This window comes from Pristiophorus japonicus, chromosome 1 (genome assembly GCF_044704955.1).
Source record: "Pristiophorus japonicus isolate sPriJap1 chromosome 1, sPriJap1.hap1, whole genome shotgun sequence".
In the NCBI taxonomy this organism is placed as follows: domain Eukaryota; kingdom Metazoa; phylum Chordata; class Chondrichthyes; family Pristiophoridae; genus Pristiophorus; species Pristiophorus japonicus.
In genome coordinates this window covers 195,071,117-195,096,314 of record NC_091977.1, presented here as the reverse complement: position 1 = coordinate 195,096,314, position 25,198 = coordinate 195,071,117, and the positions used below count along the sequence as shown (strand labels likewise).

At 39.2% G+C, this 25,198-nt stretch overlaps 1 protein-coding gene across 1 annotated transcript in view; it reads right to left on the bottom strand.

The window, feature by feature from the left end:
* The window catches only part of fcho2 (FCH and mu domain containing endocytic adaptor 2), a 263,593-nt gene that overhangs the window by 74,806 nt on the left and 163,589 nt on the right, over positions 1 to 25,198 (bottom strand). The window contains exons 10-15 of the mRNA XM_070885934.1: positions 24,823 to 24,847; positions 16,350 to 16,407; positions 14,617 to 14,786; positions 11,178 to 11,189; positions 10,941 to 10,965; positions 3,042 to 3,084 (exon numbers count right to left, since the gene is read on the bottom strand). Of these exons, the coding sequence (XP_070742035.1) occupies positions 3,042 to 3,084; positions 10,941 to 10,965; positions 11,178 to 11,189; positions 14,617 to 14,786; positions 16,350 to 16,407; positions 24,823 to 24,847 (333 nt within the window). The remainder of the gene's footprint in view (positions 1 to 3,041; positions 3,085 to 10,940; positions 10,966 to 11,177; positions 11,190 to 14,616; positions 14,787 to 16,349; positions 16,408 to 24,822; positions 24,848 to 25,198) is intronic.

Here is a 25,198-nt window from a genome sequence, read left to right as displayed (position 1 = left end):
ATATGGACTTTCAAAAGGCATTTGATAAGGTTCTACACGAGAGATAAAAAATGAAAGTGCACTGAATTGACGGTAATCTTGTGACATAGGTTGGGAAGTAGGAGACAGAGAATAGCAATAGAGCGAAGGCTCTCTGTTTGGCGGGATGTGACAATTGGTGTTCTTCAGGGATCGGTACTGGAGCCTCAGCTTCTTATCACATATATTAATAACTTGGAAGAAGGAATAGAGAGTTGGATATCCACGTTTGCAGATGGCACTGAGTTAGAAGGCAGAGTAAGTTGTATAGATGGGAGCAAGAAGTTACAAAGGGATGTACTACGTGAGTGGGCAAAACTATGGCAGATGGAGTTCAATGTGGGGAAGTGTGAGGTCATTCACTTCGGATCTGAGAAAGAGAAATAGCAATATTTTCTTAGTGTTGAGAGACGAGGAGCTGTGGAGCAGCAAAGGGACTTAGGTGTTCATGTACACAAATCACAAAAAGCTGGTGCACAACTACAAAAAGGAATCAAAAAGGTTAATGAAATGTTGGACTTTATCTCTAGGGGGCTGAAATACAAAAGCGAGGAAGTGATTCTTCAGTTGTACAGAGCCTTGATCAGATCCCACCTGGAGTGCTGTGTTCAGTTTTGAGCACCGAACCTCAGGAAAGGTTGATCTAATAGAGATCTTTGCAATGATAAAAACAGGGTTCATACAGATATTAAACTATTTCCACTGGTGGGGAGGAATCCAAAACAAGGAGGCACAATCTTAAAATTACAGCTAAGTCATTTAGAAGTGAAAACAGAAAGCACTTTTTCACACAAAGCATAGGGGGAATCTGGAACCCTCTTCCTCAAAAGGCTGTGGATTCTGGGTAAATTGAAATTTTCAAGACAGAGTGATACAGTTTTGTTAGGTAAGGGTGTCAAGGGTTCTGGAGCAATGGCAGGTAGAGGTGAGGTACAGATCAGCCATTATCTAATTGAATGGTGAATGGCCTACTCATGTTCCTATGTTCTGGGACAGTTATGAATGGCCTCAAACAACCAAGACAATTTTTTTGCAACAGATATGACGCAAGCCATTGGAGGGTTTCCCCTTTGACCATATCCAATAGTTTTACTAGGGTTCGTTTGTATTATACTTGATCAAATGCTGCCTCGATGTCAAGGGCAGTCACTTCTGTCTCCTCTCTGGCATCCCGCTCTTGCACCATGTCTGGAACGAGGCTGTTGTAAGGTCTGGAGCCGAGTGATTCTCGGAAAACCCAACCTGACCATCGGTGAACAGATTATTGCTGAATAGGTATTGCTTGATGGCGGGAGAAAGCCAACAGGGCAGTAATAAGCCAGGTTAGATTTATCCCGTTTTCTGTTGATAGGACATACCTGGGTAATCTTCAACATTGTCAGGTAGATCTCCGTAGATTAGCTGTCCTGGAACAGCTTAAATAGGGAAGCAGCTTTCTCTGGTACAGAGGCCTTTAGCGCTAGAAATAGGATGTTGTCAGGAACTAGCTTGGAACATTAACTTTGCACAGATCATCTTTTTATTAAAAAAACTGCTATTGCAGTACATGAAATGTTCGATTTTTGGGGGGAACCAAATTAACTCAGGCTACTGTGTTCTGGTTAATATACATCCCTAAACTGACATCACAAACAGATTATCTGGTTATTTATCTCATTGCTGTCAGTGGGACTTGGCTGTGTGCAAATTGGCTGCACCATCTGCCTACAACAGTGACCCTACTTCAAAAGTGCTTCACCGCTGTGAAGCGGTTTAAGATGTCCTGAGGTCATGAAAGGTGCTATATATTTGCAAGTTCTTTAGTTCTTACTGATGTGTTAATAGATGGATTGATGGAAATGAAGACGATTACCAGACATAAAATTGAAATTCCTGGAGATTACAAATAGTAAAATTCATTTTGAACATTTTTTAAACAATAATTTCTTCAGAAATTCCAATTCATCCCACGACACCGGATTACCCTACTCTGCAGCCTCACATAGTGAGCCCCCATCTGCCCTTATCCCGTGGCACTGAATGCTCAGTGTAAGAACTGCCCAGACCTATTGTTACATGATTTGAAGTACTACTAATCAATTCTCCTGTAATAAGTCTGCTTGAGCATCATCCCAGTGTTCACTAAAGTGCACTTTCTTACAGTCTCCCAGCTCATCAAATTTAAAATCCTTGTCCATATATCCCTCCATGGCCTTGCCCCATCACTGCCAGCTCCTTCAACCCTTATTCTCCTTCTGAACATTCCACTCCTGAGTCTGGCCTTCTATGTATCACACCCTCACTTTTGCCCCACTATTAATAGCAGAGCTTTCTCTTAATCTCTCTTTCTAATTGATGTCTGTTTTCCTCATTTCTTATTCGTGGAGCACCTTAGGATAAGTTCTTGCACTAAATATACTACATAATTGCAAGTTGCTGTAATTGAATTCTGATCAAAAAGAAAGCTTACAAATACTGTGGACAGGTTAAATGTCGACTCATCTATTCTATCTGCAAAAAGTAACTGCTCTGAAGACATGATGCAGATTTTTTTCACAATATACTGGGGATTTTAATAAATTGTCATTTAAAAAAAACTTTTTTGTAGCCAGCATTATATTTTTAAGTTAGAAAGGATAATAAGAAAATAGAACATATCAATCTTTGGCGAATGCAAGTGATGAATGTCAGAATTCTTGAAACGAAAGATTAAGTATATTATAGCACACTCAAGATCAGTACCGTAGCTAAATGAATAGTTTAGCAAATATAACCTAAACATTTGCAGTTACTTTTGGTTTTATTATACCCTTGAGCCAAATAAAAAGTGGGGAAAAATTCACATTTAGTCTAGTCTTAAGCAGCTAATTGGCTGCAATTTATGATCCCAACAGGATGTGGGCTCTGCAATACTGGCTACAAATATCAATTAGGGAACAGCATTGATATCAATTTCTAACACGTGACTGCTCTTTAGTCAATCCCACTTTGTGTTCCTCTCCAAGTGTATAACATCCCTTTTGTTTATTCCTTTACTGACTTACTCAGGTGATGGAACACATAATCTTGATCTAACCAGTTCTTCACCTTGTAGAAGGGAGATGAAGGGGAATAAAAACAAAATATTGAAAGTTATTCCAAGTATTTGAATAAATAGGCTTCTAAAAGTTTTCAAAAATGTTGGAATATAACAGCAGAAGAATGATTCTCATAAATTTTCCTAAACATTTCAAGTTAGCTTGTTAATCTTTTCTAAAACTTATAACTTCATTTTTGAGTAAATGATACAGTAACTGTAGGAAAATATATTTCTCAAAATCATACATGATGTATCATAAGAACATAAGAAATAGGAGCAGAAGTCGGCCATTTGGCCCCTCGAGCCTGCGCCATCATTCAATAAGATCATGGCTGATCTGATCATGGACTCAGCTCCACTTTCCTGCCCGCTCCCATAACCCTTCATTTCCTTATTGCTCAAAAATCTGTCTATCTCCACCTTAAAAATATTCAATGACCCAGCCACCACAGCTCTCTGGGGCAGAGAATTCCATGGATTTACAACCCTCCAAGAAGAAATTTCTCCTGTTTTAACTGGAAGGCTCCTCATTCTAAGACTATGTCCCCTAGTTTTAGTTTCCCCTATGATTGGAAATATCCTCTCTGCATCCACCTTGTTGAGCCCCCTCATTACCTTATAAGTTTCAATAAGATCACCTCTCATTCTTCTGAACTCCAATGTGCATAGGCCCAACCTACTCAACCTATCTTCTTAAGTCAACCCTCTCATTTCTGGAATCAACCTAGTAAACCTTCTCTGAACAGCTTCCAATGCAAATATATCCTTCCTTAAAAACGGAGACCAAAACTGCACGCAGTACTCCAGGTGTGGCCTCACCAATACCCTGTTCAGTTGTAGCAGGACTTCTTTGCTTTTATACTCTATCTCCTTTGCAATAAAGGCAAACGTTCCATTTGCCTTCCTGATTACTTGCTGTACCTGCATACTAATTTTTGTGTTTCATGCACAAGGACCCGCAGGTCTCTCTGTACTGCAGCATTTTGTAATTTTTCTCCATTAAAATTATTTGCTTCTCTATTTTTTCTGCCAGAATGGACAACCTCACATTTTCCCACATTATACTCCATCTGCCAAATTTTTGCCCATTCACTTAGCCTGTCTATATCCCTTTGCAGGTTTTGTGTGTCCTCCTCACAATTTGCTTTCCCACCCATTTTTGTATCATCAGCAAACTTGGCTATATTACAATCGGTCCCTTCATCCAAGTCATTAATACAGATTGTAAATAGTTGAGGACCCAGCACCGATCCCTGCAGCACCTCACTAGTCACGGTTTGCCAACCGGAAAATGACCCATTTATCCCGACTCTCTGTTTTCTGTTAGTTAGCCAATCCTCTATCCATGCTAATATATTATCCCCAATCCCGTGAACTTTTATCTTGTGCAATTACCACTCATGTGGCATCTTATCAAATGCCTTCTGGAAATCCAAAAACACCACATCCACTGGTTCCCCCTTATCCACCTTGCACGTTACATCCTCAAAGAACTCCAGCAAATTTGTCAATAATGATTTCCCTTTCATAAAACCATGCTGACTCTGCTTGATTGAATCTTGCTTTTCCAAATGTCCCGCTACTGCTTCCTTAATAATGGACGCCAGCATTTTCCCAACAACAGATGTTGGGCTAACTAGGTATCATAGAGGAGATGGTAGCATAGTGGTAATGTTACTGGACTAGTTTTGCAGAGACAAGAGTTCGAATCCCTTCCCAAGGCAGCTGGGGAATTTAAATTCAGTGAATTAAATAAATCTGGAATTTTAAAAAGCAAGCATCAGTAATGGTAACCATGAGCTCAAGTTTTGGAACCCTGCTAGAACGGTGCACATCGGAGAGGCGCGCCTAATTTGTAGAAGTGAAAAAGCTCCAAATACTTACCTCGCGATTCTCTGATATCTGTAGGGCCGTTTCTAGCTTGGCGCAGCGCAGCAGGAGCAGGAGCTGCTGGGGGCGGAGCTACAGACCTGCGCCAAAAACAGTGCCGGCAGCCGCGTTTGTGCGCGCGCAGTAGCTCCTGGCCCTCCCAGTGCGTCCTGTCTCCGGGCGACGACCCTACCCCTGGCCGAAGGGACATTGCCCCTATTCCGAGCCGAGTGGCCTGACAGTACTTACCTCTTCCGCGGCAGCCCGCCCGGCATCTCCTGGGGGCAGGCCCCGCCCGAAGTCCTCGGCATCGGGGCCCGCCTGAAGTCCTGGGCGACGGTCCGTCGTCTGCTGGGGGTGGGCCCTGCCCCAAGTCCTCGGTGTCAGCGGCAGGGCCCGCCCGAAGCCCAGAGCGGCGGTCCATCATCTGCTGGGGGCGGGCCCCGCCCGAAGTTCTCGGCGTCGGTGGCGGGGCCCGCCCGAAGTCATGGGCGGCGGCAAGGCCTGCCCTAAGTCGTGGTCGGTGGCAGAGCCCGCCCGACTGGCATCGCCTGGGGGGCCCCGTCCCAGCACGCCGTTGGAGGGCTCCCGGTGCTGCAGTAGGTGAGTAGAAACTTAATTTTTTATTTATTAATTGATTTTTAAATTTTTAAAAAAAATTTTTGATTGATTTATTTATCATTTATTATTGACGATGGCTTTTTATTTATAAAAGTGAAGTGTTTAATGCTTGTAAACTTCCCTTACCCCCCTATCTCTGCGCCTAATTTCTAAAGTGCAGGCAAGGTTTTTCTGAGCGAACAAAAATCTACATTTACTCCATTCTAAGTTAGTTTGGAGTAAGTTTTCGCTGCCTAAACTTGCAAAACAGGAGTAAGTGGCTGGACACGCCCCCTTTTGAAAAAAAAACAGTTCTAAAATGAAACTATTCTAACTCACTAGAACTGGAGCAAACTAAATGCCAAGAATTGCAATTTCTAAGATGCTCCATTCTAAACTAGTTGCTCCAAACAAATAGGAGCAACTCAGGCCGAAACTTGAGCCCCATGAAACTACCGGATTGTCATAAAAAACCATTAGGTTCACTAATGTCCTTTAGGAAAGGAAATCTGCCGTCCTTTACCGGTCTGGCCCATCTATATGTTATTCCAAACCCACAGCAATATGGTTGACTCTTACCTACCACCTTCTCAAGGGCAATTAGGGATGGGCAATAAATGCTGGCCTTGCTGGCAGTGCCCACATTCCAGGAACAAATAAATTGAAAAAAATAGAATCATAGAATTTTGCATCACAGAAGGAGGCTATTTGGCTCATCATGCCTGCTCTTTGAAAGAGCTACCAATTAATCCCATTCCCCGCTCTTTCTCCATAGCCCTGCAATGTTTTTTTTAAAGTATATATCCAATTTAATTTTGAAAGTTACTGCTGAATCAAGTTCTACCACCCTTTATGGCAATGCATTCCTGATCAGTTTTTACTGTGTAAAATAAATTCTCATCTCCCCTGAATGCTGTTTAGTAACACAGCTATCAACAAAGAAATTATAACTTTCAATATTGCATTAATTTGTGTTGGTTGTTAATCTTCAGAAAGTTCATAAAAGTTTCACCTGTTCAAAAATATTAAAAGGACAAAAGTATGTTAAACAAAAGTCTTTAGAGATGGAAACTCCACAGCATGCAAGGAAACCTGCCCCATTAATAACTAGACCATCCTCTGTATGTCTACCCTAAGAAAACTGTTAACAGGTTTGAATCAGGTCATCCCGCAGCCTTCTCTTTTCTAGAGAAAAGAGCCCCAACCTGTTCTATCTTTCCTGATAGGTATAACCTGAGTTTTAGTATCATCCTTGTAAATCTTTTTTGCATCTTCTCCAGTGCCTCTATGTCTTTTTTATAATTATGGAGTCCAGAACTGTGCACAGTATTTCAAGTGTATCCAAGACTCAATGCAAGTTTAACATAACTTCTGCTTTTCAATTCTATCCCTCTAGAAATGAACCCCAGTGCTTTGTTTGCCGTTTTTATGGCCTTATTAACCTCATTATTACTTACCCAACTATAAGCCGTGGGAGAACAGCAATCCACTAGAAGTTCATAAATAATATTTACACATCAGGTGAAGTTACACTTATAACCACATTAGCTTTTAGACATACAGAGGCCACTTTCAATTATGACCAGTATTTCAGTAATAGGAATAACTTTATTTGACTACATTTTATTTGAGGATTAAAACTGTTTTATTACCACCATTTTAACAGGTTATTGCTGAGTAATAGGAACAGGAGTAGGCAAGTCATCCCCCTCAAGCCTGTTCCACCAGGCAATTATATCACGGTTGATCTGTATCTCAACTCCATTTACCCACCTTTGTTCCATACCCCTTGATACACTTACCTAACAAAAATCTATTGATCTCAGCCTTGAAAGTTGCAACTGATCCAGCATCTCTGGAGGACAAGTTCAAGATTTCCACTACCCTTTGTGAAAAAGTACTTCACGATTTCACTTCTAAATGACCTAGCTCTAATTTTTTAATTATGTCTTCTTGTTCTGGATTTTTCCCACCAGAGAAAATAGTTTCTCTGTATCTACCAAATTAAATCAACTTAAATACCTCAATTAGATCACCTCTCAAAATTCTAAACTCGAGAATACAAGCCAAGTTTATGCAACCTGTCCTTATAATTTAACCCTTTAAGCCTTGATGTAATTCTGGTAAATCTGCACTATTCCCTTCCGAAGGCAATATATCTTTTCTGATGTTCGGTGCCCTAAACTGAATGCAGTAATGCTCACTTTTCAATTCTAAACCCCTTCAGATAAAGGTCAATATTCCATTAGCCTTTTGATTACCTTTTGCATTTGTGCACTAACGTTTCTAAAAATTCATTCTTGGGATCTGGGTGTCATGAGCCAGGTCAACATTTATTGCCCATCCCTAGTTGCTCTTGAGAAGGTGTTAATGATCCTTTTTCTTGAACTGCTGCAGTCCATGTGGTGTAGGGACTCCAACAGTGCTGCTAGATAGCGAGTTCCAGGATTTAGACCCAGCGATGATGAAGGACTGGCGATATAGGTCCAAGTCGGGATTGTGTGTGAGGTGCTGTTGAAGAAGCCTTGGTGAGTTGCTGCAGTGCATCTTGTAGATAGTACACACTGAAGCCACGGTGCACTGGTGGTGGAGGGAGTGGATGTTTAAGGTGGTGGATGGGCTACCGATCAAGGGAACTGCTTTGTTTTAGGTGGCATCAAGGTTCTTGAATGTTGTGGCAGCTGCACCTTTGTAAGTGGAGAGTATTCCATCACACTCCTGACTTGTGTCTTGTAGGTGGTGAAGAGGCTTTGGGGAGTCAGGCCTCTGACCTACTCTAGCAGCCATGGCATTTATGTGACTGATCCAGTTGAGTTTTGGGGGTATTCGGCGATCGTAGTGCCATTGGATGTCATAGGGAGGTGGGAATCAAGGTATATGGGGATAGTGCAGGAAAGTGGAATTGAGGTTGAAGATCAGCCATGATCTTATTGAATGGCGGCTCAAGCTCGGGGGGGCCAAATGGCCTACTCCTGCTCCTAATTCTTATGTTCTTATGTTCGACGCTCTCTTGTTGTGAGATAGTCATTGCCTAGCATTTTGTGGCATGAATATTACTTGTTACTTATCAGCCCAAGCCTGGATTTAATGAATTGTGCACATGGATACCTAATGATATTATTGGCCTTCTACTGCTAATTCAATTACAGCTTCCTACAACCCATAGTCAGTCAATAAATCCACTTGTGTTTAAGTTTAGTTGGTATGTCCAATACTCTTCAGTAAAAGAGTCTGCTTAAGAAGTACAGCATTTATCTAAATTACTTACCAGACAATACCTGATGGGGCAGTGACTTGGATACAGCACAAACATAGACAATCCTATATCAGGTAAAAACAGTCAAACTACCACATAAGTAAACTCAATTTTCAATAAGTTGATACCAGGAATGCGATGTCTGGGCTAAGTTGATTTTTTTAATCTGAAGCAAGACAAGTTGTGACCTAAGGCTAATTGTTAAAGATTACATTTCTGCTAATTATGATTAATTTGTAAATCCTACATTGTTTTAATTATATGTGTATATATATACACACACACACACACGCACACACAAACATATATTCATAAAATAATACATCTAGTGCACAGAGGCATCACATTTTATTACCGATTCAAAAAGTCTTAAAATGCTGTTATTTCTTGTCTGCAGCCTGCAACAGATGAGCACATTCCCATCTGCAAAATTCACTGACCAAAGAACTATATTCTAATTCACTGTGTTTATGTAACAATTAAGTGTTTGTTCTTAATAGGACATAGCAAATACTGTAATGCTATAATGGCCCAGAATTTGTCTTCGGGATGACGACAAACTGGCAGCGTTCACCGTCATTCCGTCTTTGAAACTGACCGCAACTTCGGGATTTGGCGCATGCCAAAACCCATATTAAAACCCTGTCCATTTGGCGCATGCCAAAACCCATATTAAAAACCCTATCCATTAAGGTAAGTTTATTTTTAACCCTATTAAAACACATTAAAATTCAAAAAAAAATATTTTTTCTAAAACATTTAATTACAATTAATTTTAAATATGTGAGTGCTTTATTTATTATGCTGAGTTTCAGTGTTTTTGGAGGTTATTCTCATTGATAGTAATGGGAACTCGTACAAATGGAGTTCCCATTTTTATCAATGAGAATATTGCATAGTGATTGGTGGTCCAGACCCACGTGACTCCAGCATGTACGTACCCACGTACCCAAAAGACATCTTCCCATGCGCTGCGTAGCGAATCTAGGCCTCCGACCGGAATCCTACGTTCCTCCAGGACCACCAGGTACTTTCGTAGATTTTTTTCGGGTCGGTGCCGTTCATATGAAGGAAGCTTTCGACTGCAATTTTACCCCCTTTGTCTATTTGGCTGCTTAGATAACCTGTGGACGTCAGAATAGTTTGCACAAGGGAATCCCCACTAACTTACATTGATTTGAATTGAAGGCTGTAAAACCCGAAGTTCTTGACACAGGGATCGCAAAGCGAAGCGTACTTCGGGGCCAGCAGTGAATACTTTCGCTTCACTGCTGACCGCAAATTCCAGGCCATTTTGTGTTGTGATTAAAAACTTCTGTCCTCATCAAATAGTGCATCATCCAACTAACTGAGGACAATGCCATGGGAGATCGGCATCCAAATATCTATGCATGTAATATATCGATGGTTGGTAAAAAACTGGCTCAAATTCAATCTACAGTTAAGATGATGTCATAAACCACAAAAGCTATATTTTTCAGTCCATCTTAACAGCTCCATCAACTTTCAGCCAAGTTCATAACCAAATATTATGAATTTGAGTGGGTTCATACATTCTTCATTAATATTTTACTTGTTGACAGAATACAATACTGTAAAGCCGAATTTAAGTTAGGACGGACATTAATACAGTAAAGCGAATTTAAGTTAGGATTTCTAAATCACCTATCTTGGGTATTTAGTCTTAATCTAGTGTGACGTGACCACTACACCTATCCCTGCATCAATCTACACAAAGACATGCAAATTACTTTGTACCCATCAGGAAACCTAACATCTATCTTCCTGCCTGCTAAATTCTCTGCAGCATTCATAAAAGAAATGTGAACAAATTCAACCTATGAAGTAAGCCTGCAGCAGTTCAATATTAGATGATTGCAGCAAAGCAAGAAGTATATTAATTTAATAACTGTAGGGTTGTATATCATTTCCATTAAAATTTCCACTAAAGCATTACAGCTGCCAATAGAAATCTAAACGCACAATAAAATTATGGGTTAAATATATGCTAGGATTTGTTTCTTCAGTTTTCCAAACGTGACAATCAGGAACCAAAATAGTTTGACAATACAGACAAATGAGTTACAATCTCAGTTGCTGAGAGTCAAATACAAAGCAAATCCTATCGACCATACTTACTAGATAAATTTCTTTTCATTGCATTCTGGAATGGCAAAAAAATGTTTTAATCAGAAATGCATTACTACTTCAATTCAAATTCTATTCATACTAAATATGTATAAAACACAAACCAAAATGCTAACTCAGCAATTACTGAAAGTAAACTGTAATAACTGACTTCAAACATCTCACACACACACACGCACACACACACCCCTCAGTAAGAGGCCATTCAGAAATGAAATAATTACTTACCGGACTATGCCTCTGAATTCAGCATATAAAAGGGGAGAAAGTAAAAGTAGTAAGTCAAATATTCATCTGTGGGATTACAATATATTATCAAAAATAGATTTCTAAAACATAAAATATGTTTGAGGTTACATTCATAGAAGAACAAAATCCAAAAGATACGCTAAAAGTGCTCAATTTATACAACATAAGAATTTGGAGCAGGAGTAGACCATTTGACCCCTCGAGCCTGCTCCACCATTTAATAAGATCATGGCTGACCTGATCTAGGGCTCAGCTCCACTTCCCTGCCCGCTCCCCAGAACCCTTCACTCCCTTATCACTCATAAATCTGTCCATCTCCACCTTAAATATGTTCAATGGCCCAGCCTCCACAGCTCTCTGAGGCAGAGAATTCCAGAGATTCACAACTCTCAGAAGAAATTTCTCCTCATCTCAGTTCTAAATGGGTGACCCCTTAAACTATGCCCCCTAGTTCTGGATTCCCCCATGTGTGGAAACATCCTCTCTGCATCTACCTTGTCGAGGCCCCTCAGTATCTTATATGTTTCAATAAGATCACCTCTCGTTCTTCTCAATTCCAATGAGTATAGTCCCAACCTATCTTCATAAGTCAACCCCCTCATCTTTGGAATCAATCTAGTGAACCTTCTCTGAACTACCTCCAATGCAAGTATATCCTTCCTTAAATAAGGAGACCAAAACTGTACACAGTAGTCTAGGTGTGGCCTCACCAATACCCTGTACAGTTGTAGCAGGACTTCCCTGCTTTTATACTCCATCCCCTTTGCAATAAACGCCAACATTCCATTTGCCTTTCTGATTACTTGCTGTACCTGCATACTAACTTTTTGTGTTTCATGCACAAAAGGACCCCCAGGTCTCTCTATACGGCAGCATTTTGTAGTTTCTCTACATTTAAATAATCACTTGCTTTATTATTTTTTCTGCCAAAATGGATAACGTCACACTTTCCTATGTTATACTCCATGTGTCAATTTTTTGCCCACTCACTTAACCTGTCTATATCCCTTTGCAGATTTTTTGAGTACTCCTCACAACTTGCTTTTCCACCCATCTTTGTATCATCAGAAAACATGGCTACATTACACTCGGTACCTTCATTCCAGTCATTAATATAGATTGTAAATAGTTGAAGCCCCAGCACCGATCCCTGTGGCACCCCACTAGTTACCGTTTGCCAACCAGAAAATGACCCATTTTATCCCTACTTTCTGTTTTCTGTTAGTTAGCCAATCCTCTATCCATGCTAATATATTACCCCCAACCCTGTGAGTTCTTATCTTGCGCTATGTGACAACTTATCGAATGCCTTTGGAAATCCAAATACACATCCGCTGGTTCCCCCTTATCCATCCTACTCGTTACATCCTCAAAGAACTCCAGCAAATTTGTTAAACATGATTTCTGTTTCATAAAACCATGCTGACTCTGCTTGACTATATTATGCTTTTCCAAATGTCCAGCTACTGCTTCTTTAATAACGGATTCCAATATTTTACCAACGATAGATATTATGCTAACTGGTCTATAGTTTCCTCCTTTCTGTCTTCCTCCTTTTTTTTTTACATAGGGGCGTTACATTTGCAGTTTTCCAATCCGCTGGGAGCTCTCCAGAATTAAAGGAAATTTTGGTGGATTATAACCAAGGCATCCACTACCTCTGCAGCCACTTCTTTTAAAACCTTAAGATGCAGGCCATCAGGTCCAGGGGACGTGTCCACCTTTAGTCCCATTATTTTACAGAGTACTTTTTCTTTAGTGATAGTTTTAAGTTCCTCCCTCCCGATAGACCCTTGATTATCTATTATTGGGATGTTTTTAGCATCTTCTACCATGAAGACCGATACAAAATATTTGTTCAAAGTCTCCGCCATTTCCCTGTTCCCCATTATTAATTCCCCAGTCTCATCCTCTAAGGGACCAACATTTACTTTAGCTACTCTCTTCCTTTTTATATACCTGTAGAAGCTCTTACTATCCATTTTTATATTTCTTGCTAGTTTACTCTCATACTCTATCTGCCCTCGCTTTATAATTTTTTTAGTCATGCTTTGCTGATTTTTATATATTTCCCAATCCTCTGGCTTCCCACTAACCGTGGCAACTTTGTATGTCATTTTTTGATTTGATACCATCCTTTACTTCCTTAGAACACACTTCTAATCTTCAAGTGAAAATACTGAAACCAGTAAGTCCTTTTCAAACTAAGGTAAGTGGATAAGACAAGGATAAGTAATGAGACCAAAAGGGTGAAAGGATCTTCACTAAACACCTTTGCGATCTTGTGAACATTTCCATTGGCTGTGAGGCTGTACAGATCAATATTAAGCATATCCGATTAATTTTACTATCTGAGATGAAAAATTGTCCTTCTACTGTTGAGTATTAACAAGTATTTTTCTGTTAATTCTTCTGCAATTTTCTTTTCCACTCTTCACCCACAAATCTCCAGTCAAGAGATCAAAATGCCCTTGAGCTAATTAATAAAAGGTGCATAATACAGCTTCGGGCAACCCCATTGTTAATAGTTTTTCCAAGAACTTGAAGAATATGGTCTGCCTCTAATCTGGGAGAAGCCTAGGACCTTTTCAGTGTTTAATTGAGTTGGTTAATTTCCACATCCCTCAAACTAGGCCAGTGTTTAAGAGCAGAGGCTGGAAGCACTGATATAAGTTGATACCTGAAACTGATGAAAAGCAAATAACTATCAAATTGAAGTTGTGATCAGTTTTGGTTGGATTGTGCCAGAATCAGTAATGGGTTGAAAGATGTACGGTGATCAGTTATTCAGTGAAACACATCTTTTAAGTTGGCTTTCAGAGAACTTAGCTCAATTCAAGCTTGGACAAAATACCAAATAAGGAGGTTAAACCATCACTAGATTGTACTACTTACACACAAATCTAAATATGAAATTTACACTATATGGTACAAGATACCCAATTTCATTTCCAACTTTGATAAATCAATGATATGACACTGCAGCAAAAAAGTTCATTTATCTAACCCAACTGCTTCAAATTTTCCTTTGCTTCTTCACATAAACGTGCTGATTCTAAAATATGCATTTACCTGCATAACATATCGTCTAAGTAATATCAACAGATCTCAGGTGGTTTGGTCACCATCATCCATTGTGAAACTTTGGCTTCTGATTATTTAAACAAACCACCAAAGTTATGCTACAATATAATGTCTACATTCACTAACCGAAGAAGAAATGGTCTTCAATTCTTGGCAAAATATTATTAAAAATTGTGCACTTTTTATACACATTTTCAATGCTCCTCTAATAACCACTTTTCTACTAGAGGTTAAGTATGACAAATGTATGCAATGAATATTGTTAATGTATTTCAGAAATTCCCAAATGAGGCTTCACATTATCATTAATATACAAAATCAAAATATGACTTACGGATGGGGCGGGAGAAAGTGTAATATTTCCAATAGATGCTTTCAGTTCTTCCAATGTGTGATTAGTACCATTGTTTGGTTGCACAGGTTTGATTTGCACATGGAACTTTCTGGGTTCCTCATCATCAGAGCCCGAGTCACTTGATGAATAAAAATTGTTCTCTTTGGCATGTTTTCATTAGTCAAGGGAAAGAAACACACACTTTTATAATTATAAATAGGCTATCCTCTGGCACTTTACTATAGTGCAATGTACAAATGTGGGATGTTAGTATAGCTTAATCTTCGCAAAATAATTAAAATGTGCAGAACATGCTCAAATTAGGATTATTGATGAATAGAAGTAAATGAAGGAAGCACAAAAATAACTGAATTTCATATGAATAGGGATAGGATTCACTGCTCTAAGTTAAGCTAACTTTGTCTCCCAGGTAACTTTAAGCATTCCCATTCTATATGTTGAACACTATAGAATAAATATATATATTTATTTATTAATGTGATTGTAGCTATGTCAATGTCATGACCACTTGATTACTGCCCTTGTGTCTCCGCAGAGCTAAAGTGGGAATAGAGGAATTCACATTAAACTCTGCAGAACAATATAACTGACCTTTGTAAAACACTGGTTAGGGCCCAATTGGAGTATTGTGTTCAATTCTAGGCACCACACTTTAGGAAGGATGTCAATGCCTTAGAGAGGGTGCAGAGGAGATTTACTAGAATGGTACCAGGGATGCAAGGCTTCAGTTATGTGGAGAGACTAGAGAAAATGGGGTTGTTTTCCTTAGAGCACATAAAGTTAAGATGGGTTTTGATAGAGCAAATAAAGAGAAACTATTTCCCGTGTCAGAAGGGTCAGTAACCAGAGAATACAGATTTCAGGTAATTGGCAAATGAACCAGAGGTAACATGAGGAAAAAGAATTACTCAGCGAGTTATAAAGAACCGTAATGCACTGTCTGCGACGGAAGCAGATTCAATAATAACTTTTAAAAGGGAATTGGATAAATACTTGGTGGAAAAATCTGCAGGACTATGGGGAAATTGCAGGGGAGTGGGGCTAATTGGATAGCTCTACCAAAGAGCCGACACAGACACGATGGGCCGAATAGCCTCCTACTGTGCTGTACCCAGACATATGCATCTGGGTAAAGAGGTTCCCATTTAGAAATATTTAAAACTTGATTACTGGGCAGAGAAGAGAAGACCGAACTAATAGTTTGGAGTTGCTTTGTTTTACAGACTGTATGCTTTGAGACCTATTTATAATTGACAGCTTTATTTAATTGTGAAAGACACTCCATTGATCTTCCCATCCCAATTTAAAGTTTAAAGAAGGGTACAATTAGAGTCACAGTTCAAGATTTGTTTAGCAAATCCAGCTTCGTCAGGCAACTGAAACGGGCTACTGGAAATACTCCGGGAATAGCTGATTTCATGGACAAGCTTTCTTCGCAGTTGTGTGTTCCAAGTGATTAAAGTGTCAAGATTGATTATTATTTTGAAGTACTAGTGAAAAATCAAGTACTCATTTCCTGTAGCTTTCTGAAATCTGCTGTATTTACTGTTGCTTCTGTTTAATTTTACTCTTAATGAACCTAATTTATAGTTTATCGCCCGAGATACAATCTGTCATTTGGAGCGATCAGCTATTTCTGGTAGTAACCTGTCTTATTTCCATTATGTACCTCATCGATTTTTTTGACATTAGATGGTTCAAGTTAAGGATATTAATTTGATTCACTTCTGGCTTGATACAGTAACCCTCCTCATCCACCTCTGGGATATTCTATTGCAAAAAGAGAAAGACACAATAGTTAAATGTCAATATTTTTGTATACAATGAGAACTCTGCCAGTTACGATTAGTAAAATATTTAGATAAATAAAGGTACTTCCAGCTGTATACATAAAAAAAACTAAATATGTATGCAGTACCAAGAAAACTGTTGACGATGCTTCTAAAATGTGCTGTGCCATAAAACTGCTTTACACGTTATTTTTTTCCTTATGGAGTTAAAAATAAGATAGTTTAAAAAAAATTGTGCATGCAGAATATTTTTGTGAAACAGCTGAGCAACAAACTGTCATAATTTTCCATGATGCCCTTTATGTCCTGGTTCACTGCATTAAGTGGACCTGTTTGGCACAAGACAGTCTCATATGAGATCAGAAGGAAACAAGTGTGGCAATGACAGAGAATATAAGCTCCATATGCACTACTATGAGGATCTGGCAGAGATGCAAAGTGCATGGATGACTTTCAAAAAAGGACAAAAGTAAAGCAAGAATATCGCTGTAGAGTAGCGGTAAAGGACTTTCTTTTCAAAAAAGGCTATTTGGTCCATCATGCTTGTGCCAGCTCTTTGAAACAACTATCCACTTAGTCCCATTCCCTTTTAAATTTATATTTTACAAATATATGGAGAGGAACAAAAATCTAGTTGTTAGTTTATAATGTAAAACCCATTGTATTCAGGGAAGAACAGAGAATTAAAGTACAACTCAAAATTTATCAGAGTTATATTCTGTTAATATGTGCCATGGTAGTAAAGAGAATGGTCTGCAGGAATTTCCGTGAGCTTAATCACACAAGAAAATACAAGATCTGAAAAGGTAATACGATTGTTCTGTACTGTCCTAAAAACTAATAATTCTCAATCACACAATCCCTCAAGTACTTATCCATCTCTTCCTCAAAATTTTCCACACTATTTGTCTCCACTGCCTCCTTGGGCAGTTAAATCCATAAACCCATCACCCTCTGTGTAAAATAGGTCAATCTAAACTTTCTATGCACCTAAACTAGAACCGTTGCCCCAATTACAGAGGTGTAGAAATCTGCAATATATTATCAGCGTTCAATTAATGTATTTCCTTAAATACTTGGATATCTTCCCTTAGCCTCCTCGTCTACCGTAATAAATCCCAGGCGTCCCTCACTGCTCAGAAGCCATAATCTGGGTTATCAGTTTGTTTGCCCTTTTCTGCACTGTCTCCAATATTGGATATCATCATTGAAATAATAACCAGAATTGTACATAGTAGGTGTGACTGTACCAGTTAGTATCTTATCCAAATGCATCACCTCCTGTATTTTGTGCTTTGTGGGAGCTTACTGCGTGCAAATTGGCTGCCGTGTTTCCCACATTACAACAGTGACTACACTTCAAAAGTACTTCATTGGCTATAAAGCGCTTTGAGACATCCGGTGCTCGTGAAAGGCGGTATATAAATCCTTCTTTCTTTCTCTATACATCCCAAGATCCTGTTATCTTCCACAAACGGCACTGTTGGTTTCAGTGAACTATCCATCTATCCAACAATACTACAACTACAACTGTAGCTGCAAAAATAATAACTTGCATTTAAATAGTGCCTTTAAAGTAGAAAAATGCCCCACAGAGGTGTGAAGACAAATGTCCTCATTTCCTTCTCCGGCATTGTGTCCTGTAGTCTAGAGCTATTTAGTTTATAGTAGCATCGTTTATTTTTCTTTCCTAATCTCACTCATTTAAATTGGGCCACACCACTCATCAATCCACCTTCCCGATCTGTCCTGATCACTTTGTATTTGGTTTGCCTCTTCAATACTCTTTGAAACCTCTCTCAATTTCATGTAATCTGCAAACTTTGTTTCCGTCTCCAGCTCTAGATCATTTATATATATTATAAATAGAAAAAGCATCAGCCTGTGGTACCCCACCAGTGACCTCTTGAAATTACAATACAGCTCTATTCACAGCCAATCTTTACTTTCTCTGGTTTAGTCTATTTTAAACCCACCTCAGAAACTTGCCTTCTCTTCCATGCTTTCTTATTTTGTGGATAAGTCACCTGTGTTGCACAATGTAAAAAACCTGCTGGTAGATCTTAGATAGTAGACAGTAGAACTGGTAGTAGACTCTACCAGCAAAAACCTCAATAAATATCAGGAGGGGCGGGGGGGGGGGGGGGGGGGGGGCTCTGACAAGCCAAGTCTGAGGATGTTGGAAGACTTTGCAGAAATGTTATGCAACACATTAACGGTCAGCAGCGAAACAAAGGCGCTCGCCGCTGGCCCTGAAGAAAGCTGCGGTCTCTGTGGTGAGAAGTTTGTCTTTTTCAATGTTCAAGTGATTTCAACACACTGTAATGGGAATTCATAGTGTGATGCTTCTGTGACGTCAACAAGCTCTCTAAGCAGCCAATCAAATTGCAAAATTCTCATGTACAGGAAACCAGGAAATGAGAAGCTGCTTTTATCAGGACTTTTTAAAAATATTACAAGGAGTGAAACTAAAATTGGGGCTCTCACATGGGTATAAAATAGAACATTTATTTTAAATTGTAATTTTTATCATTATGGAAAAATGTGACATTCCACAAATATAAAAATTAGTTTTTCAGGGTCAAAATGTTTGTTTATCAATCAACACACTGTTAAAACATTAGTTACATCTATTCCAACCAGGCTTAACATTTAATGGGGTATGTAAACAGCGATATTACCGTGGGAAAGCCCAAGTTTTCATCAGTTTCACTTATTTCACTGATTACCAGCTATTCGGGGTTGGGGGGGGGGGGGGGTCCACAGTGAATGACTGACTGCAACTTCAGGATTTCCACGTTTAGATGCGCAAGCACTAAATCCTGAAGTTGCGATCAGTTTCAGAGGTAACAACAGTGAACACAAGAACATACGAATTAGGAGCAGGAGTAGCTCCTCGAGCATGCTCTGCCATTCATGCTGATCTTCGACCTCAACTCAACTTTCCTGCCTGATCCCCATATTCCTTGATTCCCCAAGAGTGCAAAAATCTATCTATCTCAGCCTTAAATATACTCAACAATTCAGCATCCACAGCCCTTTCGGGTAGAGAATTCTAAAGATTCATAACCCGCTGAGTGAAGAAACTCCTCCTCATCTCAGTCTTATATGGTCACCCCTTTATCCTGAGATTATGCCCCCCCAGTTCCAGACTCTCCAGCCAGGGGAAACAACCTCTCAGCATCTACCCTGTCAATCCCCCTCAGAATCTTACATATTTCAATGAGATCACCTCTCATTCTTCTAAACTCCAGAGAATATAGACCCAATCTACTCAATCTCTCCTCATAGGACAACCCCCTCATCTCAGGAATCAATCGAGTGAACCTTCATTGCACCGCTTCGACTGCAAGTATATCCTTCCTCAGATAAGACGACCAAAACTGTGTACAGTATTCCAAGGCCCTGTAGAATTGTAACAAGACTTCCTTACTACATAAGAACGTAAGAGATAGGAGCAGGAGTAGGCCATTTGGCCCCTCGAGTCTGCTCCACCATTCAATAAGATCATGGCTGATCTGATCATGGACTCAGCTCCACTTCTCTGCCTGCTTCCCATAACCCTTTACTCCCTTATCGCTCAAAAATCTGTCTATCTCCGCCGACCCAGCCTCCACAGCTCTCTGGGGCAGAGAATTCCATGGATTTACAACCCTCAGAGAAGAAATTTCTCCTCATCTCAGTTTTAAATGGGCAGCCCCTTATTCTATGTCCCTTAGTTTTAATTTCCTCTATGAGTGGAAATATCCTCTCTGCATCCACCTTGTCAAGCCCCCTCATTATCTTATAAGTTTCAATAAGATCACCTCTCATTATTCTGAACTCCAATGTGTATAGGCCCAACCTACTCAACCTATCCTCATAAGTCAACTCCCTCATCTCAGGAATCAACCGAGTGAACCTTCTCTGAACAGCTTCCAATGCAAGTATATCCTTCCATAAATACGGAGACCAATACTGTATGCAGTACTACAAGTGTGGCCTCATCAATACCCTGTACAGTTGTAGCAGGATTTCTCTGCTTTTATACTCTATCCTCCTTGCAATAAAGGCCAACATTCTATTGCCTTCCTGATTACTTTCTGTACCTGCATACTGTACTAACTTTTTGTGTTTCATGCACAAAGACCCCCAGGGGTCTCTGTACTGCAGCACTTTGCAATTTTTCTCCATTTAAATTATAATTTGCTTTTCTATTATTTCTGCCAAAGTGGACAACCTCACATTATACTCCATCTGCCCACACACTTAGCCAGTCTATATTACTCTTGTACTCCAACCTCTTGCAATAAAGGTTAACATACCATTTGCCTTCCCAATTGCTTGCTGTACCTGCATACTAACTCTCTGTGTTTCCTGTATGAGGACACCTAAATCTCCTCTAACACCAACATTTAAATAGTTTCTCACCATTTAAAAAATTGTTTTACTATTCTTCCAACCAAAGTGAATAAGCTCACATTTCCCCACATTATACTCCATCTGCTACCTTATTCAGGGAAGGAAATCTACATTCCTTACCCGGTCTGGCCTATATGTGACTCCAGACCCATGGAAATTGGTTGACTCTCAACTGCCCTCTGAAATGGCCTAGCAAGCCACTTATTCAAGAAGCTGGCTCACCACCACCTTCTCGAGGCCAAATAGGGACAGGAAATAAACGCCGCCATGCCGTGAGTAAATACAAACAAAAAAATAACAGTCGCCCCAGTTCTCCCTGATCTCCACTGGCTTCCCATCTTGCAAAGTATTGAATTGTCTTTAAAGATAAGAAGACATATGGGATACTTTCCTTTTTTAGCTGAGGCATACAATATAAGAGCAGGGAGGTTATGCTTGAATTGTATAAAACACTAGTTAGGCCACAGTTAGAGTATTGTGGACAGTTCTGGTCACCACATTACAGGAAAGATGGGAGGGTACAGAGGAGATTTACGAGGAAGTTACGAGAATTTCAGCTATGAGGAATGATTGGATAGGCTGGGGTTGTTTTCTTTGGAACAGAGGAGGCTGAAGGGAGACTTGATTGAGGTGTATAAAGTTATGAGGGGCATGGATAAAGTGGATAGGAAAAACCTATTTCCCCTAGCAGAGGGGTCAATAACCAGGGGATATAGATTTAAAGTAATTGGTACAGGATTAGAGGGGACTTTTTTTCACCAAGAGAGTGGTAGTAGGGTCTGGAACTCGATGCCTGAAAGGATGGTAGAGACAGAAACACTCTCATCACATTTAAAAAGTACTTGGATATGCACTTGAACTGCTGTAACTTACAAGGCTACGGACCAAGAGCTGGAAAGTGGGATTAGGCTGGATACTCTTTTTCGGCCGGCACTGAAACAATGGGTCGAATAGCCTCCTTCTGTGCCATACATTTGTATGATTTTGTGATTACCCATTCACTTAACATGTCTACATCCTTTTGCAGGCTCTATGTGTCCTCCTTGCAGTTTACTTTCCTGTTAGTTCGCCGTTATTACCCATCGCAAATTCTGAGCCAGTCTAGAATTTGTACAATATGTTACATTAATATGTCTATGCATACTAAATGCACGCAAGTACATAATCGTGCATGTAATGACAATGTAGCACCCAGATGGATAATTATGATTATGTATTCATAATGGTTTTCTTCACAAAGCAAGGCGAATTCAAAAGCTACAAGGTGCACTGAATGCATACCACACACTAGCTATCATCACCAACACTTGTAATAGACTCCAGCACAAGTTCACACATTCAGAAGGTGGCCCTCATGAGGGTCAGAAGAAATCATGATGAGAAAGGGCACTTGTGGTGGGGGTTGATGAGCGGCCAACATGTACAGTACAAAGGTCCAGTATGTTGATTGCCCCTCATGAGTTATCAGGGGATACAGATATTATGGTTTTCAATGAAGGATATTAAAACACAAGGTCAGTGTTGAACATTCATATGCCACCATACACGCGGCAGTGGAAGATGGTATGGTTAGGTTACGCAAACAATCTTCTGCATCGCAGTCTGCCAGTGAGCATGTGACATTTGTAGTAACAACTTCAGTAATGTAGGCTATAAACACAGTAGCAGCATTTCTCATGAATATTCTGACTACTGCAATTCATGAATGTTCTGACTACTTCACTGGAGGCTTTGGGGTCTGAACTCCAAGCAGCTCTAACCACCTTCAACTTGCTTCGCAAATGGTTACAGGCAACAATGAGGAAGCAATTCAGAGATTTCATACATGAAAGAATGCTCAACATCCTTTACTGTCATACGTTCTTTTTACAGCATTTTCAAAACCTCGTATCAGCTTTAATTGCCTACTTCCACCTTCATTCCTACCTTGCCTCTAGAAACTTTCATCCACGCCTGAAGCCAACCCCCATATCAATTCCAACACGTTAAAGAAATCTGCTCCTCGTATCCTATCCCATACCAAGTCTACCACTCCTATCATGCATTCCAAGGTCAGAAAAAGGGAATAAAAAATCATCTATAGTTCCTTATGCTCATTATCTAGTGACACAAGACAAAATATGTATAGGTATAAAACCAAACATTTCTGCAACAATATGCAGTTTTGCCACAAAGTAATCTCCCTGAAATCTTCTGTATGTTCACCACAGCCCTTTATGGTGAGGAGTTAGCAGTGGAAGGTCAAGAAAGAAGGGAGACTGCAGCTATAATTACTGAGAAAACAGCTATACCTGCAGGATTTTACTTAGTGTTCTGAAAATCAAATTTCCCATGGTAGCCACAGGAAGCTCCATTTGAAGTCTTCTGGAATTGTATTTGGTATGGAAACAGAGATAGGTTGGATGGGAAAGAAATAGAAATAAAAATGAAAACAGAACAAATTTCAAAAATGTCATACATAGTTCATTATGAAGTTTTAGCTCCAAGCTCATTTCTTTTCATTCAGAAATGTGTACACAAATTCTATTAGAAATCTTATATTTTTCCTACATTACAACAGTGATTACAAACGTACTTAATTTATTGTAAAGCACTTTGGAACGTCCTATAGTTGTGAAAGGCGCCATATAAATGCAAGTTCTTTCTTTCCTGTTTCAATAATGCCCAATGTACTTCAAGATGTCAGTAATTGTACATTTTCCATTTCAGATATTGTTAGCATCTAGCAGTCCCAGGTCAGTTATAGCAGTTAAATGCAGAGTATAGCTCCCTTTACTCTGTCCAACAATATGACTCAGTGCAACCCAGGAACATTACCTATTTTATTAGTGTGATACTTTTCAATTTCTCAAACCAGCAATCCTACAGTCTCTGAATAAGACTGCAAAATTAGGGCAGCTTTGGGATGCGATTAAAACTTATTTAGGACTGTTACAGCCTGCAGACAGGAAACAGACAGCAGACAGATGTTTTCTGATTTCTTCATCCCGTCAATCTGGGTTGGATTTGAACCCCAGGATGCAGAGGTCCAGAGGTGAAAGTGCAGTGTACAGCCAGTGCACAAACCAATGACCTAAAATCAAATTTTAGATTGTACTTAAGGTTTATACTGGGTAATATTAAAACTGAGTCATGAAAAGAACTTCTAAAATGTTTTTATGATGAAATCTGTAATATGGTATATTTTCCGCATGACTAATGTTATTGGTGGAACTAAGAAATCATAATGAAGCAAAAAAAGTTAATAAAAATCTGAAATAGCTTTAAAAGATAAAGATCAATTGGATAGTGATAAAATATAAAAGAGTAGTCAGGTTTTGAAAATTAATTTTTAATTGTTAGATAATGCAAGATGAAGCAGCTAAGCATTTGTGCCACCCAAACACAGATGCCCATCACATCAACTTCCTTGCCTCAAATACATAATTCCTATCAGTTCCTCTTCAGTCAATTAATTATTTAGTTGCTACACAAGATTTCTGGATTTTTAATGGGGCAGGCAGGGAAGGAAAGAAAATTGACATCTCTCGGGCTGCTTCAATTGCAACTGCTATCAGACAATTATGTAGTGTGATGCAATTTCCTATTCTGTAAATGTCTGTTATGTATTTTGTGCCAGCAGTCGGTGGACTTGTGTTTGAAGATCGTTAAGCAACATTCACTTAAAACGACTTACTTGTTGAGAACAAATATACCCAACACAAAAAATAATTGTTGAAAACTACACTGCATTTAAACTTCTATTTAGCCGATAGTCATCTATATCTGTGCTTCATTTATCAATTTAGTGGACCAATTACCAGGTACATTACCTGATTATCTAGTTATGAGTTGTTGCCATGAGTTGAACTCAGACATTACAAATGGATAAATCTTTTCCCATATTGTATTAGTGACAATTTATGAAAATGTTATGGTATCCAGAAAAATAAGACTGATCCTACCAACAATCTATGTTCATTATTAGATTTCTGCCTTTGCTTGATCTACTTACAACTGAATCAGCATCTGGAGATTCCCTATGGAAGAAATAAAATAAAAATAAAATGTAATTGCTGAAAACATTCTAATCATAAACACACAAAAAGAAAAAAAGTCAATTGGTATTTACATACAACCGGTAATATTTACACTACAATATATATTTTTAAAGGTAACATCTTTAATCTTGTAAAACACTTTTTATACCCCAACATGAATTATTTTTTAAGACAATGAATGGAGGGATTAGACTAAAATCTATAGATGTTACATACAGTAAATGGTTTTCACTGAGAAAGACAAAGCTTTTTAAAATGAATATGTGTGACTTTGGTTGACAAAGGGGGAAAGAGCTGCAATTTAACAAGAATAGTAACAGTCTATGACAA